We start from the raw sequence: 18,151 nt of genomic DNA, 5'->3' as shown, positions 1-18,151 counted from the left end.
ACTCCCTGCCTGCTTGCTTCTCCTTACCTCTTGGCCCGCTGCTCCTTAGCACTGCCATGGAGGTGGGAGAGGCTCCCACCTCCCCCGCTGAGCTAGCCAGCCGTAAGCTTCTGGCTGAGTGGAGCTCCCCTGTGGGAGTGCACTGACCACCAGGGGGCAGCTCCTGCATTGATTGTCTGCCTCCTGGTGATCAGTGCATATCATAGTGAACCGTCATTCTGGTCTTTCTGCTGTAAAGGTCTCTTAGGCTTTTACTATATAGATTAGTTGAGCAAGATGGCAGGTGAGGAATTAACCTTGGGTGAGAGCACTATCTGGAACTCTTGAAGGTAGCACTTCTGCATTTCTAAGGTGTCTGGACATTAAAACCTAAATAATTAGAACTGCCTATGCAATTTACACATTTACAGAAATTAGGCTTAGTCAAAGTCCACTTTTACAATTTTCTTTATATAGAAATTATTTTTATCACCTTTATAAATCATAGATATAATGCTTTGAGAAATATCTATATATGGCTTCTTTCTAAAACACATTGTCTTATTTACATGTAAATCTAAAATTTATTTTTTTTAAATGCTTCGCATCATCTTAAATTAACCATACATCATGAGTTAGAATTGTTTGGTTTTTTTATTTTTTGGTACAACCATTTTTCTGGAGTCACAGTATCGGTAGTCAGTGATATAGCTACAAATGTCCAGGTTACTGCCTCTAAAGTTTGTCTTTTAATCTCCAACTCAATAGTTGCATTCATAGGACTCTAAATTAACAAAAAATAAAAATAATATTCAACTTGTAAGAACAGTTTGACAGAGCAAAGCGTTTTTGATCAAATCTTTTAAAACCATGCTTCTTCTTATTAGTTTTAAGCTCTGGCTCGGATTAAGAAAATGCAATACCTGATTGACATTGAAGAGCAAGCTTAAGCCTCTTCCAGAGACACTCACTTTTTCCCTTGCTCCTATATTTTCACCATGATTAAAAGTGAAACAATTTCCGTATTCAGTGAAGACATGTGCAAAGTCCTCCAATATGAAAATGAACAAAATGAAACAAAAATCAGTTGGGTATGTTGGTCACATCTAAACTTCAAATTGCTATAACGTTTTTATCTTAAACTGCATGTATCTAAATGAGTATACAGAAAGAATAGTCTTATAATTTATATTTATATTCAATTGGAGTTTTCATTTTTGGATATGTACTAGTCAATGTGTATGGGATTCACTGGGACATTTTCATATGTAATTTAGCATAGTTTCAAAAACATTTTTAAAAAAGTCATTTGTTTTATATTTGCTAAAGATTCATGGAATCGTCTATTTTACTTATGGAGAACTCCCTCAGCATCCTTTTGAAAGAGCCACCCCTCCCCCACAGTGCAGGGTCCCAGTGGGGCAGCCATCACACTTGGCTCCTTTGATCCTTCTCCTCCAACCACCTCCACTATGGAGATGCATGTGATAACGGCAGGGCCAATTTTAATACCCCACTGGTTTGTATTAGAGATTGTTTCAATAATGGACATATGACCTAAGTAGAGCTAATTAGCATCTTCCATAGGATTAGTAAGTGGATACAGAAGTGGATAGCATAGGCAACTATTTTAATATGATACTAGAGTTGTCAGCAGCCTTCTTGGCTCTGTGTGAGGAGGACTGGTGTAGAAAGAAGCCAGCTGGAGTTCTGAGATGGAAATTGAAACAGAATGTTAATGATGGTCTCAGAGTCCTTCGGCTGAGCTCCCACTTAATTAACTCAGTTCATTCCTTTTACTCTTAAGCTTACAGAATTCCTGTAATTTGTACCTGAAAATGTCTACCACAAAATTCCTTGGTGATAATTTTAAATACGTTTGTAAATAAAAAGCAACATAGAAGAGCTTCTCTAAATGAAGAGTTTAGAGCAGGGCTTCATCTCTGTCAGATGTCTCTCAGGTACTTCTTTTCTGCTGACTGTGGGCTAAGGAAGGATACTGAAAAGGTAAGAAATTGAGTCCTAGGAACATGAATTGGTGAATCATGTAGCAGCACATGCTACAGAATGGCTGATATAAGAACTAAGGGGTCAAATTGCCTGTATATACTTTTTCTAGCAGATTCCAGATATATCAACAATCTGATCTTAAATATAAGTTAATTATATAAATAGAAACAAGATGTTATGAGTGATTAGAGAAATATAAACAAGTTTTATACTCAAAATGCTGGGCCCTTCTCATTTTCTGTAACCTCTGATATAATATCATATGCATAAAAACAGCATATTCTTGCTTAATGATAATACAATGCTGCATTGGAACATATTAGTCACTGGTGAATGGGAAAATTAAAATACCATCTTGTGTTAAATCTGTGTTTCTTTTGGAAGGACTATCATCCTTCAAGAAAGGTAACCAAAGATTTTTGTTCTCTACCTTTTCTTATCTAATTACTTGAAAAAGGAGAAATGTCTCTTACGTAACTATACCCTCTGACATCATAAGGCTGAGCCAATGAAACATAATCATTAAGCAAATTTATACTGCCCATGGAAATAATCTTTATCTCAATGTGAAACAATATGATAAAGTAGCTTATTATATTGATGATATTCAAAGAAACAAATCATTACCTGTGAGCCACATGGCTTTCCAAAAAAGTCACATTCCAACAAAGTGCTGTTGTTGAGATAAAAACCATTTTTCTTGACAAACTCTGCAATGCTGAAGTTTTGTTGACTTGTAAGAAAATCAATAGCCTCTTTAAAACCGGTAGAATTGGTGCGGATATCCTGGAGATGGAGGACTTTGGATACAATATTCCATAAGAAAAAAATAACACCAAATTTGGCTACAGCTTCAGTTTGGAACCTATCATAGGAATACAGGCATTATTTGAAATAATGAAAATTTGTTTTTATCTAAAGGACAGAGCCCAAACATCTAGATCATCCTAGAGTCTCTTGCTTCTCTCCTACACTCCCCTTCATTCATAACACATTCAAGCAAAATTGGACTCCTAGGAGGTCTTTATCACATCCTGCAATTTACCTTGTGTTTGTGCATACAGTTTAATTTACCTAGAATACCTTCCAGACCTTGATAATGACACACCCTGATAGATCTTTCAAGACACAACAATAAAGGGAGAGGTGGGAATGTTTAGCTGTTAGAAATACAGACTTTGGAGCCTGATTTCCTTTGCCATTGTGGTGGCTTTGTACTGTGTTGGCATGGTTATTTTGAAACTGTATTTTTCAACATCCCCTTCCTTCTATGTATCTGGTTACAACCTGAAGCTCATTGTTGGGCAGAAGCTATGGTTACTCACTCTCATTGGGTTCATGACCTGACTCCACTTGTGGTATGGGACAGTAGCCAGGATACTTCCTCCAACTCCTGGCCAATCTCCTCTTTGAATTTCTTCAAATCCTGGGTCAGTGAGAGCACAATCTGGAAAATGTGCCAACTTATGCTTCAGGTCACCATGAAGATGGGTGGTAATAAAAAAGAGAGACATACATCTCCAGCTTGTGTCCATGCCCTTGACTTCATATTGATCTGTCTTTCCGGCTGCTGACCTTGCTGCCTTCAGGCCCTGCCCCTGAGATTCAGTGGGAGCTCTGTCCCTCTATCATATCCTTTATTTTATATCACTTATGCTGGTTCTGTTTCAGCCATGGACCATGATTGTTAGAGCCACTTAAGAGTATGATTTTGCAAATTTCATCTCACTCTGACTGTTCTCTCACTTCTAAAGTTGGTATGTTAATATCACCTATCCCAGAATGTTATTTCTGTGATTGAATTATCTTTCCTAAACCATTGAGAAGAATATCTGAAATGTGGTGAATGCTAGGTAAATATTCATTAAATAAATGCTTCATTATTACAAAGTGTTTTCCTGGCAACCAAAGAGGAAGTAACCTATTTGATCTCACTACTATAAGTGATTTGCAATTCTCTTATTTTGTTGACAATTTCTGCCTTGTATTATGCATTGTTCTTTATTTGCATACCGTACATTTCTTTCAAATGTGATTAGTATTTTGATACTATAAATCTTGAAACTGAACCGACTTTCTTTAAATTGACTGCTAGAAAGCATGGAATGAAATGCGTGATCCACTCTTGCTAAGTGTTAAGGGGCCTTGTGGCTTGCATATAACCTCACTCCCAGGCTTTCTTTATATCCCAGGTTTTATATTTTATTTTCACTTCCCTTTATATTATTTTTATGTTTGTTTTTTTCTTTCTCATACAAGCCACATTAAACCCTTTCTAAATTAAAGTAGGGCATACACAAAACAAAATTTGGGAAATAAAATCTCAGATGGATATCATATAGTCTTTTAGAGATAAGAAACTGCTTTCATAAGCAGTCTCTAGTATAACACCTTACTTAACCAGCTTTGAGTTTTGCAAGGATTATCTTAAAATCAGCAGCCCAAGCCTTGACGGGTGTGGCTCAGTTGGTTGCACCTTGGCAAATGCATTGAAAGGCCACGAGTTTGATTCCTGGGCAGGGCACATACCTGGGATTTAGGGCTCTATCCCCAGTAGAGGGTGTGCAGGAGACAGACAATTAGTGTTTTGCTCTCACATCAATGTTTCTCTCTCCCTCTCCCTCTATCTAAAATCAATTTTTAAAAACTCTCACATTTTGTTTTACAAACTCCCAAACAAAAGTCACAGCAGCACAGATTCTGAAACCTTATACCTATCTTCTTCTGACTTAGTCTTTTTTTGAAATATGTTTTTATTGATTTCAGAGAAGAAGGGAAAGGGAGAGAGATATAGAATCATTGATCAGCTGCCTCCTTTAGGCTCCAATCCAGGCATGTGCCCGACTGGGAATCAAACCTTGACCTCCTGGTTCATAGGTCAATGCTCAACCACTGAGCATTGGTAGCCAGGCTGACTCTACCTTTCTTTAGAGACACTCTCAAGCCTCCATCTTAGAGACAGTCTAACTACTGGATAAAAACAACTTTGCTTTTCTTTTCAGAAGTGTTTTTACTCACCCTTTGAGGCAGTAAGTCTACATTAGCAACAGATTTGGTGTTGAAGAACAGTGTGGGTCCTAAATTGAGTTTGGGCCTTTAATTTGCTTCAGGTTTCTAACTTTGAATGACTCACAGGATCTGCTCCAAAGTCCTGTGACTTTGGAGTCCCACACAGGCTGAGTCAATTCTGCCTCACGCAATATTCACTGAATTCTTTTTAGGATGATTATGCAGAGAAATGAAGGAATTTCCACACACGTAGGAGGTATGACTACAATGGATTAAAAGGTTAAAGGGGAGGGGGTGCATTTAAAAATATATTTTTTTAATTTTTTATTATTATACTAATAATAGTTGAGATCATGAAGGTAATTTAGGTAGATGAATTAACCTTGATGAATAAAATCTAACCATATTTGGAACAAAGGAAGAAAAAAGCTTTGTAAGGTGTATTCTTCAGCATAAAACCAAAATGTGCTGCTGAATTTATTTTCAGCTTCATTTCAAACTGCAAAATTATTTCAAAAATATTCTTTTAAAAACCTTGCTTAGTTATAGTTTACCTGACTCTTTTATTTAACATACTGGTAAGAAGCTAGGAATAGAAAATAATAATAAAAGTACATTGATTTGTTTGAACAATTTAATAACTGACAACCAATTACTAAAGAAATCCTTCTTATGTATATTAATATCTCTAACTACACTTCCCCAAATTATATAACCCAAATGAATGTTTTTTTCTGGTGTCCAAGTTGATACCTAATTCAGTCCTTCATTGAGCCTCCCTAAAACAAATCTAAGTCTACATGTATTAGCAGGAAGTTAACATTTTATAAATCATTTTGTGGAGATGAAAAATGTACAAAGAATGTCTTTTTTTTGAGCTCTCCTATTAATTAAATTTAACACGTTAGAGTTCTCTCACTAATTAATAAAATCTTAGACATGTGTTCATTTCATATTTGTACGAAAGTCATGATATTGTTTTTTATATAAATGTTTTAACACAATTTTTTGCATTTAAACCTAGATTTGGAATAAACAAGTACAGTGGTTATTGTAGAGATGAAGGAACAGAACTTGAGTTATGTGTTTAAAAACAATGGACAAAGTAACTTCACTATTTACTACATCTAGTCATTTTCTCTGATACTGATAAAAGAAAATGAGTTTCAGAAGTTATTTTTAGCAAATACAATGGAAATGTATGGTACATTTTATGGTCAAGATATTTTAGTGAAAATTTTTAACACAGAGACATTTGAAAATCACTCCAAGTGCTAAATGTTTCTTTTCTTTCAATTTTATTTTGAATTCGCATTTTTGTATTATGCTCATTAATTTTAACATTTTATTGGTATTAAATATTAGTTCATTATTATCATTTGTTTATTTTCATGATTGATACTGGAAAGGATTTTGTCGTATAGAGTAGGGGACTATTAAAACCAATCCACTCTGAGCTGGATAGGTCCCTGGTCCCATGGCAAAAGGTAAACCTTCTTAATATTCAGAAGTCCCTTGCCAAAGTTCCCTCACCTGGGGGATATATTTCTACTGTCAGGCTATATCAGCACAAGTGTTGATTAGGGATCTGACAACAGATCTTCTCCAGTTTCTGAAATAGTATTCAAATTGGGATGGGCATGTGCTCAAGGGTACTCATGAATAAATTTCTAGATCCTGTACTCTTAAAAAAAAGAGCCTATATTCACAATATTTTTTCTGTCATTCATGAAAGAGGTTTTACCCTTCAACTATCACAAATCTTAGCATATAATGCCTGTTGCTATTTAATGATCTTAGGGCTTTTAACAGGCATAATTGAATTGTAGCTTATTTCAGAGGAACCTTGATTAGTTCTTAGAATTAATTCTAAGGCTCCTTCAACTTTTTCTTAGCCTGTGATGCACACATTTCTGATTCGGGTAAAAGTTAAGGTTAAACACTGGGTATTTGGGCCTTTAATGGGACCCTGTAAATTGAGAAAAGCTGAAGAAATGCAATAAAACTTATTACTGTAAATATAATTTGGTTATTTTTTGAGTCTTCCAGATTATTGTGATATTTAATTAAAGTCTAGATAAAAATAAACATAATTCATATCAGTGTACTTTATTTAATAAAGTTTAATGGACTCATGAAATACAGGGTGTCCCCCCAAAAATGTATATACACTTTGAATAATTATTAATTCATTAGATTTAACTCGAAAGAGTTAAATCTATCAAGAAACATCAATTGAACTACCAGCTATTAAAGTGTGTATACATTTTTTGGGGGACACCCAATATTTATTCTCATTACAGTTAATCCTTATCCTATTTTATACCACAAAGTTTATAATATTTTTGATATTCTAAACTTAAGACATAAACATTTAAACTTGTGGTTAAAAAATCAATTTTCAATATGCACATCAAATACATAAATATTCTAAGTTCCTTTATATGATACATACGCTAAAAAGTTTGAAGATCATTTGCTTTGAGAACCAGACAGCTTGAGTTCTTTACCTGATCTATTAATAATCTGCCAGACAATGTTGTATAAAATCCTCATGAATGAGTATACAAAGAAACTGTCAAATTAACATTTGGGAGCTGAGGATGTCTCTTACCCCTATAGTATTGATGATGTCTTAGTTCTTTGCCATCTAAGGAAGAAGTCTCTTAAAATTAAGAATTTGCCTATTCTACAATTATAGTGCCTAGAATATTGAATCTATTTTTTTTTTCCTTTGACTTCCAGTATTTCCACAATGATGCTCCTGACTGTTCATCTCTTTGTATTTATTCTATTGAAAGTCATTGAACTTTTTGGCTATGTGGATTAATGCTTTTCTGCAAACTTTGGTAGTTTGGGACTCAATGTTTAAAAAATATTTCCTACTCCATTCACTCACTTCTCCTTCTGTACTCCCATTTTGCATGTGTTTTTATATTTAATACTAGAGGCCTAGTGCATGAAATTCCTGCATGGGGGGGGGGGTGGTGGTCCCTCAGCTCGGCCTGCACCCTCTCACAATCTGGGACTGCTGGCTCTATCTGCTCACCTGCCTGCCTGCATGCCTGCTTGATTGGCCCTAAGCACTCTTCTGCCTGCCTGATTGCCCCTAACCAGGCAGACAAGTGGTTAGGCCTGGTCCAGAATAATGTCAGAAAGGTCGTTTATCTATCTGGACTAATTAGCATATTATGCTTTTATTATTATAGATTATTATAGATGGTCCCTCATTTTTCTGAGTCTCTTACTTTTTTATTTTTATTTTTTTTTTTTTTTTTTTTTTTTTATTTTTTTTTTTAAATAAGTTTTTATTTTTCATATTATTACAAATGTTCCTTCCCCGCCCCCCCCCCCCCCACCATTGCTCTCCTCCACCAGGTTCCCACCCAACCCTCTGCCCTTTCCCCTCTCCCCATTGTCCTCATCCATAGGTGCACAGTTTATGTTCAGTCTCTTCCCACGCCCCCCTCTCCCCTTTTCCCCAAGAATCGTCAGTTCACTCCCCTTCCATACCTCTGATTCTATTATACTCAACAGTTAATATTGTTCATCAGATTTTTTTAATTTCCTTGGTTTTTAGATTCACTTGTTGATAATTACGTATTTGTTGTTCATATTTTTTATCTTTGTTTACTTTCTCTTCTGAAAGAACCCCCTTCAGCAATTCATATAATTCTGGTTTGGTGGTGATGAACTCCTTTAGCTTTTTTTTATTAGTGAAGCTCTTTATCTGGCCTTCGATTCTGAGTGATAGCTTTGCTGGGTAGCTTATTTTTGGCTGTAGGTTCTTGCTATTCATCACCTTGAATATTTCTTGCCATTCCCTTCTGGCCTGCATGGTTTCTGTTGAGAAGTCAGCTGACAATCGTATAGGTGCTCCTTTATAAGTTACTACCTTCTTTGCTCTTGCTTCTTTTAATATTCTCTCTTTATCTTTTGCTCTTGGAATTTTAATAATGGTGTGTCTCGGTGTGGTCCTCTTTGGATTCCTTTTGTTTGGAGTTCTGTGCGCTTCCTGGACTTGTAAGTCAAATTCTTTCACCAGGTGGGGGAAGTTTTCTGTCACTATTTCTTTCAGTATGTTTTCGATATCTTGCTCTCTCTCATATTCTGGAACCCCCATAATTCTGATGTTGGTTCGCTTGAAGTTGTCCCAGAGGTTTCTTACATTATCTTCAATTTTCTGGATTCTCTTGCCTTCTAGCTTCTGTGGAGGAGTGTCTTCTGGCTCTTTATGTTCCAAATCTTTGACTTGATTCTTGCGATCTTCCCTTCTGTTTTTAGGACTCTGTAGAATATTTTTTATTTCAGACAATGTATTCTTTATTTCTTGTTGATCCCTTATCATTTCTTGTTGACTCCTTATTAATTCTAGTTGATCTCTTTTCATATCCTCATAGGCCTTATCCATCTTTTCTAGGAAATTCTTGAAAAACCTTATAAGCGTAGATTTGAACTCTATATCCAGACGCTTTTTGTCCTCCATTTCTTTCGTTTGTGATCTATTTTGTTGTCGCATTTCGCAGTTACAGATGGGACGGGGTTTCAGGGTGGAGCCTGCAGCTTTGGCTTCCGTCAGCCCCGCCCTATGCGGGTCCTTCAGTGCTCGCTGCCGGAGCCTCTGAGAGAAAGGTGCCCTCGATTTTCGCCTGCTGCCAAACAGTCTATGCTCTCCCACAATGAGCCCGGTATTGGGGTCCAGTTCAGTTGGAAGTGGAGTTGGAGGTGGCGTTCACAGCAGTCTGGAGCCCCAGTCTCCTTCCCGCCAGGGCAATCCCGCGGCACAGCCGACCGTCCCTTCTCTGGGGGCAGTGTGCGCGCCTCCGGGACCTCCTTTCTCTGCTACCCCGGGGTTCCGACTTACAGCCCAGCTCCCTATGGCTGAGCCTGAGTCCCCGGGGTCTGGCCCAGAACTGGGGTTCAGAGCAGTCGGGGGCCCAGCACAGTCGGAGTTTTATCTCCTTTCCGCTAGGGAACGCCCACCAGGCACTCGGCCTCCCTCCTCTCCGGCTCCGTCCTCTCTGCGCGCGCCGCGTGTCTCCGTACCTTAGGCTTTTACAGCTCCTCTGCGCTTCCTGCTGGTTTTCTCCTTGCTTCTTGTTGTAGGATTTCCAGTCAGTCGACTTTCCTATAGTTCTGGGTAATGTCCATTTTATATTTTAGTTGTATTTTATTAAAATTGTTGTGTGCGGCTGCGGCTAGTTGCCTACCCGAGCAGCCATCTTGGATTCTCCCCCTGAGTCTCTTACTTTTTATTTGTTAGTTTTTCTTTTTGTTCTTTGGATTGCATGCTCTATCAATCTATCTTCAAATTTACTGTATTTTTCCTTTGGCCAGTTCAAGTACATTGTGGACCCTCTCTAATTAACCTAGTGTATTTTCCATCTCAATAATTGTATATATATGTTCAATCTAAGAGATGTGCATTGATATTGGGTATTAATTTGCCTTCCCCTGATAACACATGATGTGGAGCAGCTTTTCACATACTTATTTGCTATCTATATATTTTCTTTGGTGAGAGTGTTTGGTAAGGTTTTTGGCTCTTTTTTTGATCAGGTTGTTTAGTTCCTAATTTTTAAGTTTTAATAGTTCTTGATATAGTTGGGTAATAATCTTGTATCAGATATATCTTTTGCAAATATTTTTTCCTGTTCTGTGCCTTGTCTTCTCATTTTCTTAAGCTCTACTGTTTTTAATAATACACCAAGGTAGCCCTAGCCACTTTTGCTCAGTGGTTAGAGCATTGGCCTGAGAACTGAAGGGTCCTGGGTTTGATTCTGGTCAAGGGCACGTACTCAATTGCAGGCTCCATCACAGGCTGGTCAGGAAACGTGTGGGAGGCAACCAATTGATGTTTTTCTCACATTGAAGTTTCTCTTTCTCTGTCTTTCCCCCTCCCTACCACTCTCTAGAAATCAATGGGGGGGAAAAAATCATTGAATGAGGGTTAACAACAACAACAACAAAGAAATAGTACACCAGGGTACAAATTGCTCCACAGTCTGACTCAATTAATTCTGGCTGCTTAGGAATTAATTTTGAGGTCAGTAGAGAATACTTCTGACCCCAGGACTCTCCTTGTGTGTGTGTCTCTCTCCCGGATTTTCATTAGAAAAGTAGCTGGCCTACCAGACCTACTAGCCTTGTCTTAACTGCCTTAATTGCTTATCACCAAAATCTTATTTTGATTCTGAAAGTTGTTTTAGTCTTCAACTTCACCTCACAATTATAAGCAGAGTTCCCTTGGGGGAGAGTTTCAGAGTTCTTGTCCTTAGTGCCTGCCTCTTCCACCGGGCAAAGTCTACAAGCAGGGTTCTGGGCAGGCAGTGGTTTCTAGTTCTCTGACCTTGTGTCAATATGGAACCTCCACCCTATGAGCTGGGGTGAGGGGGGTTGAGTATCGCAGTCTAAAAGCTTTCTCTCTTTGTAACTTTGAAAATGCAAGAATCAAGACTTTTACACCCATTTTCTGGCAGGTTTTGGTGCCATGCCTAACAAATATTATAATTACAGAAGGTAGAAAGGAAAAAAGAAAAATAAGTGAAAGAAGAAATCAATAGGCTTTTGCTCCTTAAATGAGTGTGTGTATAACTGAAGAACTTAGGGTGTTTTCCATGTGTTAAATAATGCATAATAAAACTTGATTTCAGTCATCCAAGAAAGGTTATGTTACCAAAATTATAGAGATTTCTTAAGAGATAAATTGTTACCTGTTCAAATTACAAAACGTCACCGCCGGGAACTCTATCTTCTCCACATACTGAACCTCTACAGACGTTGTGGTCGGCCATGTGAGGTAGTTGACCAAGCGGCTGTAGATCTGCCATATCACCAGTGAGACTGAGCCCAAGACCACCACCAACCAGATCACCTTGTGGATTTTGCTCCGGTTCCGAACAATATTATGTAGCCCGTGAAAGGAAGTGGAGATGGCAAAGTCATGGTCAAACTTCTTTCGGTCAGTGGGAGAGGGCAGTGGTTTCTTTGAAAGCCAGAGCTTTATCTTTTCCAAGAGTCCTGATGGTTTTGCCCGTGCAATAATTAAATAACAACAACAACAACAACAAAGAAATGAGGTAGGAAACCTTGATGTTATCTGTAAAAAATACAACTTACATAAATGTAAACAGGTTACTCTTATGATGTGTGATACATACAATCTCTTCCTGAATTTCATGGTCTATTCAGAAATCAAGAAGTCACCGAGACCGGTTTGGCTCAATGGATAGAGCGTCGGCTTGGGGACTGAAGGGTCCCGGGTTCGATTCCGGTCAAGGGCATGTACCTTGGTTGCGGGCATATCCCCAGTAGGGGGTGTGCAAGAGGCAGCTGATCGATGACTCTCTCTCATCAATGTTTCTAACTCTCTATCTCTCTCCCTTCCTCTCTGTACAAAATCAATAAAATATATTTTTAAAAAAATCAAGAAGTAGCAGTGTTGGTTACATGAGTCTAAGGAGAATATGCTGAAGCGATTCCTAGAATGCTTCTTGTGAAGGCAAATGAACACATGCCATCATATTTATATATTTATATGTGGTTGCTTCCACTTTCAAAATCAACTCACTTTGAATAGGTTGCTTACAACACATAATCTTTGACAACGTGTCACTAATGTTTGAAATTCTTCTCTGAAGAATCACGGAGTCTCTTAGGTGCCATAAACAAAATGAGGCTGATTCTTTGAGAGTCCTAAGTGTGGCTATGCTGGGATATTGTAGGTTTATAGGCTCTGATACACAACTACTTTACTTCAGTTGGTTATTTAGTTAAAATGTGCAATGCTGCATTGTCAGTTAAGTAATATATCTTCTACCTCTTCAGAAAGTGAATTCATGTTTTTAAGATGATCAATAATCAATCAAATCATGTTTATTGATATTGGTTACTAAGGACCTGGTAAAGGTGGCCCTAAAATATTTATGGTAACAGATAACATATTCAAAATTCCCCTCTGGCTTAATTTGTTTTTAACTTTCTGTAAAAGATATAGAGAATTATTTTGCTAAAAGAAAGCTTCCATATAATTAGGAGGATGAGAAGGCCTTTAGAATGAAAAGATCTGGTTTCTGGGCAAGATCTCACTTTTTTCATCTGTGTGACGTTAGCCAAATTTCTTAATCTGATACTTTGTTCCTGGGCTGTCACATGGGAGCAATAGTCTCTGCCACATGAGTTTGTTATGAGTATTAAATAAGAACAGCTTGGCACCATGATAATGGACCATGATAATGTTACCTGGACCATGATAATGTTAGCTATTTTTGTTATTCAGTACATTTAATGGTGATGTGGTAAATTTTCATTTAAGAATGGACTTCTTAATGGTCATAAAGGCTTATAATTAGGTCGAATAAACTTTTGTATGTTTTGCTTTAATTGAGGAAATATTTTTGGTAAACTAATCAGCATTAATATACTTCTAAAGGTTCTAAGTGTTAAGATTAAATTAATATATTATACTTCATAAGTGTCCAATCAATTATATAAGATTAAGTCATGAATATATAATAATACATATCTGGACATTTTCTAAGGGACTCAAATTGATTGCAAAATGTTAGGACACAATTACAAAATCTATTATGATTATTTTACAGAGACCATACACTGAGCAGCTTGAATTTTGACTAAAGCTTAGAGTAGCCTCACTTACAGTTCTTAATATCAAATTAGGTTATATATGTATGTGTTAATTGGGAAAAATTATATTGAAGGAAAAATATAATTTTCCCAAGGAAAAATCATAAATATGAGAAAAACCATTATTCTTATTATTCATTAGCAGAATAAATTGAATAATGACCTTTGGTGTATTAAGTAACCACTAGTTACAAACACATATGAAGAATCAACTCTGATACAAGGACAACTATCTCCAGGCACCTAGTCTTCCTACCTCAGGGACCAAAGCTGTTAAAAGGGAAGATTAAGTATTGCTGGGTGCAAGCATTCTCTTAAAAAATATGTTTTAATTTTATTTGTCAAAAACTAGCTCATTTACTGTAGATCTACTATTGGACACTTGCTTTGGCTATAATGGAGTATTCTGTTATTTGACAGGGTGTTGAATGAGCTTTTAAAAGTATTATTTGAGATGAAGAGTGAAGAAACAAGATGATGTGTCACTGTGAGGAAGATCAGAATTGGTTTAGTAAATGGCCCATCAGCCTACAAAGCAGGAACCAGCCTATTTTTCTGACTGAAATACACACTCTGTAATTATGGTGAATACTGATCTTATGGAAACATTTTGAGGATCATCAAATAAAATTTTTTTCCTGTATTTTAAAAATAAAACTGGTAGATACTTGATACGTAGAGAAAACAAACCAACAAAATAAAACAACAAAGGTTCTTTCTAATATATAATAATATTTTAAAAACAATTTTTGACTTCTTCATTTAAAGTATCCTTAAATAACCCAAACTGTATTGCTTGTATTATATTCAAGTAAATATTGGAAAGCACATTTCCCAAATGAAAAAAAAAATTCCCTCTTTCCCTTTGCTAATTTCTAGCCTTAAAAATGAAAATTAACTTTTCTCACGATTTTACTCTTTACCCACCTTTCTTAGCACTGACTTTGGATTTCTTCGTCTGCTCCATTTGTCATCTCAGTAAGCAGGAGTCCGCGGGGTATAGCCAGTTTTCATTAATAACCATGTTCCTTTTGTGAGCTTTATATTAAATACAGCCATTGAGGTTGTAAAAACCGTGGGGGCAATTTAAATGTTTGTGTTGCTATGTTTTGCCTCAGAAAGCATATAATTTGCAAACCAAAAAATGCTGGCAGAAGCAGCTATGTGCATTTATGGACTGATGGGAAGCTGTTAAAGAGTGAAACAAACAAACGAAAAGAATTAGGAAACACATTTTCCCATAATTGGAGACAATCTTTACAAACACCTGTGGTTTTAAAATATCCCTGACCGGGCAGCCCCCTGAGCCTTTAGTCCCACCTCTCTGTGTATACATGTCTGAATCAAAAGGCAGTTGGAATGAAATCTTGGGGGTACAGAAGTCTTGGTGAAAGTTTTTTCAGTTCAAAACAGAAGTAGTAATCAATAAAAATGACAAAATAAAATACCAGAAAACATCTCCACAAGAAGAAATGATTGCTAAAATCATGTAAATCTAATAAAGCACAAAGGCCAAATTAAGTGTCTATATTAACACTTTTGAGAAATTATGATAATTTTTATGTTTAATTATCAACTGGAAAGTATGCATTATTGTGTATTAACAACTCCATCTCCTGGCCAAACTGAGGAATTGCATGCATTTCTATTTCAGCCTCTTAAGAGTTAGTTAACCGTGGTAGTATTTTATCCACTAACCAGTCATATGACTACTATGGTTTATGAACATTTCTTGGAAATTCAGTATATAAGTTGAAACTAATATTGTAGAGAGGCAAACTAAGAAATTTCAAGGAGTCTAAAAGAAAGAATAGTTGAATTCAAATGGTGTTCCTGGCAGATGAAATATATAAATTAAGGTTACCTGCTTAGGTGGTTTCAGCCTTATTAATATTTATAAAGACAATATTATAGGAAGTATGCCTAGTTTGGGGTAATAGTGCTCCTATAGTTGTTTGTACTTACAACACAACAACTTGTTTTTCCTCTTTTTCCCACTTCAGTCGTAGGAGTTGAGGATGGAAAAGACAGGAGGGTTTTGAAGGTCTCTGACAGCTGCATTTCCGGTTTTGCAAAGATTTGAAACATAAGGGCATAACTCCGAATTCCTCAAATGATATCATATGCTGACCTACCCATTCAGCTACTTTTATCCCTAATTTGCTTCGTTCCCTCTGGGTACATAGTTTTATTTTAGGCACCTATTATTTTCTTATTGTTTTAATAGCTATTTGCAATAAAGTTTTCTATAAAGCTATAAAAACTGTATGTTTTTCAGAATATCTAATTAATATTGTTAAAAGAATGGATATATATGCCTTCTATTTTACAATATTTGGTATGGAATGTTCCATAGAGAGGCCATTTGCTTCATAGAAAGCCTGTCCAAAGTACACCAATGTGCCTATGAACTTTTAACTTCATTCCATCAACTCTTCCATTCCTACCTACAGTCTCTGATAGGAATTTATCACCAGGTTTTGGTTTTACAATTCTGGGTACAAGAATTGTTCTAGGTCCAACATAATATCCATTCTCACAAAACATTCAGGTACATATAACATAGCCTCTTTACATGAAGCTTGTTCCATAATTGTATCAATCCTTACATGTTTACATATATTTTTCATGATTGTATCAATCCTTACATATATATATATATATATATATATATATATATATATATATATAATCTAATTGTAGCCTGAATCAGGCATTCACCAATGGGTTTCAGTACCACAGTTCATGGAATTCCCAGGTCAAAAAGTTCTGGACATTTCTCTTTTTTTACTCCCAGACCCTTTTACCCACTTGTGTAAAACAAACACACAAACAAAAAAGGGCTTTGGCTTTCCAGCGAGGGTTCATCCAGGGACCCAAGCTCTTTGTCAACCTTTAACTTCATAAACTGGCCTGCCCTAAGAGCTTGTTGATCGGGCTTCTCATTGGAATCACTGCTTTTCAATCTCTCCAGACCAGCCTATGTAGAGCAGACTTGTCTGGGAGCCTTTAAGGCTGGGGGATCAACAGAGGGTCATTTTGGCCCATCCATCCTTTGCTAGTGCTATTAAAATGTTTGTTCTAACTGCATCAATGACTGTTTTATTTACCATCACCACCCCTTTTTCTAATTAACCATCTAAGGATTTTGACTCTGCTGGGACAAGTCCTGTGAGTTTTCTTTCTGCTTCCTCTTGGTTTCATCCTGTTTAGAAATAAGTATCTGATTCTGTTTATTTCATTTGGAAAACCTTGCTTTTGAGTGAACTTTTATTATATTTTTGTTGTTGCTAGTCCTCACCTGAGGATATTTTTTTCCATTGCTTTTCAGAGAGAGTGGAAGAGAAGGAGGGAGAGGGAGAGAGATAGAGAAAGAGAGAAACATTGACAACAGATTGATTGGGGGGGGGAGAGGCATAAGGAGGTGGGTACAGGAATGAACCCAGGTATGTGCCCTTGACCAGGAATCGAACTACAGACCCTTCAGGTGCTAGGACGATGCTCTCCACTGAGAATCACTAGCCAGGGCTTGAGTGCACTTTAAATGATTGAATCCTCATAATAGCCATTGTAATGTTAGGTTATAATTTCCTTGATGGCTGGCCATCATATACATGTGATAGTCAGAGATCCTACATGCATAAGAGATCCAGAGACAGAAAAGGAAAATGAGGTATTGATGACATTCTGAGCTAAGGATGAGGTAAGATGCGTTGGTGCTTCAGAGTGGAGGAAGGCCATTTTAAGATAAGAAGACCACATGTTTACTAATTAGAAGTCTGCCCTGCTCTACAGATAGGTCATTAAAAGTTATTTCTGGTGATTACTCCTACTATGGGCAAGGCCCCTAATTTAAATATTTTAAAGGAGAGGTAGAGGTTTCTCACAAACCCAGAGTATGGATTCCCTCCAGCTCAAAATAATCACATGCCAAAGTGACACACTGTCTGAACCCCTGTACAGGAAAATACTGCATATCTATGACATTATCATTAAAAAATGTATATTCGATATAACATGAACATATCTTAAGTACTTGTGTATTCTGAAAACCCAGCCCCAGCTGGTGTGCTTTGGACAATCTGCTAATGAGTTTTTTACTCCAATTCTCTGCCACGATCTGTGACTGGCTCAGTCTGTGGGAGGTTTCTATTTGTCACTCAATCATGTTATCAGCAAAACACAGTATCAAAATTGTTCCTGACGTTGGTAAAGGTAGGGGGAAGGGTTCCACTAATGCTTAACTTGGAGGCACGGAAGGTTACAAAATTATGTCCCCATATAGCACATGACATCATGAGTCAAGGTTACCTGGGCAGGAACACATTATCCAAACATTCCACTTGCAATTTTATGACTGTGTCTGTGTTCTCAACTCAGATCTCTTATCTCTTTGTGCACTAGATCATTTGTGAGAAATTAACCCGCCTTCCAATTACTAAGAACAAAAATATTGATTTGCTATTGTCTTCATACCTTTGGGAATATTCTATAGAAAGTCTAAACT

General features: G+C 36.9%; 1 protein-coding gene across 2 annotated transcripts in view; it reads right to left on the bottom strand.

The window, feature by feature from the left end:
• The window catches only part of LOC311622866 (acid-sensing ion channel 5), an 89,411-nt gene that overhangs the window by 13,964 nt on the left and 57,296 nt on the right, over positions 1-18,151 (bottom strand). The window contains exons 1-4 of one of the 2 annotated variants that reach the window (XM_084884328.1): positions 14,572-14,727; positions 11,712-12,018; positions 2,617-2,854; positions 903-1,028 (exon numbers count right to left, since the gene is read on the bottom strand). In XM_084884328.1, coding sequence (XP_084740454.1) covers positions 903-1,028; positions 2,617-2,854; positions 11,712-12,018; positions 14,572-14,611 — 711 coding nt within the window. In that variant the 5' untranslated portion in view covers positions 14,612-14,727. Of the gene's footprint in view, positions 1-902; positions 1,029-2,616; positions 2,855-11,711; positions 12,019-14,571; positions 14,728-18,151 lie in introns of those variants that run through there. The other variant, XM_084884330.1, reaches the window with a different exon arrangement.

This window comes from Pipistrellus hanaki (assembly GCF_964339955.1).
Source record: "Pipistrellus hanaki genome assembly, chromosome: 5".
NCBI lineage: Eukaryota > Metazoa > Chordata > Mammalia > Chiroptera > Vespertilionidae > Pipistrellus > Pipistrellus hanaki.
Note: the sequence above shows the minus strand (reverse complement) of the source record. Positions and strands in the feature narration are given on the sequence as shown.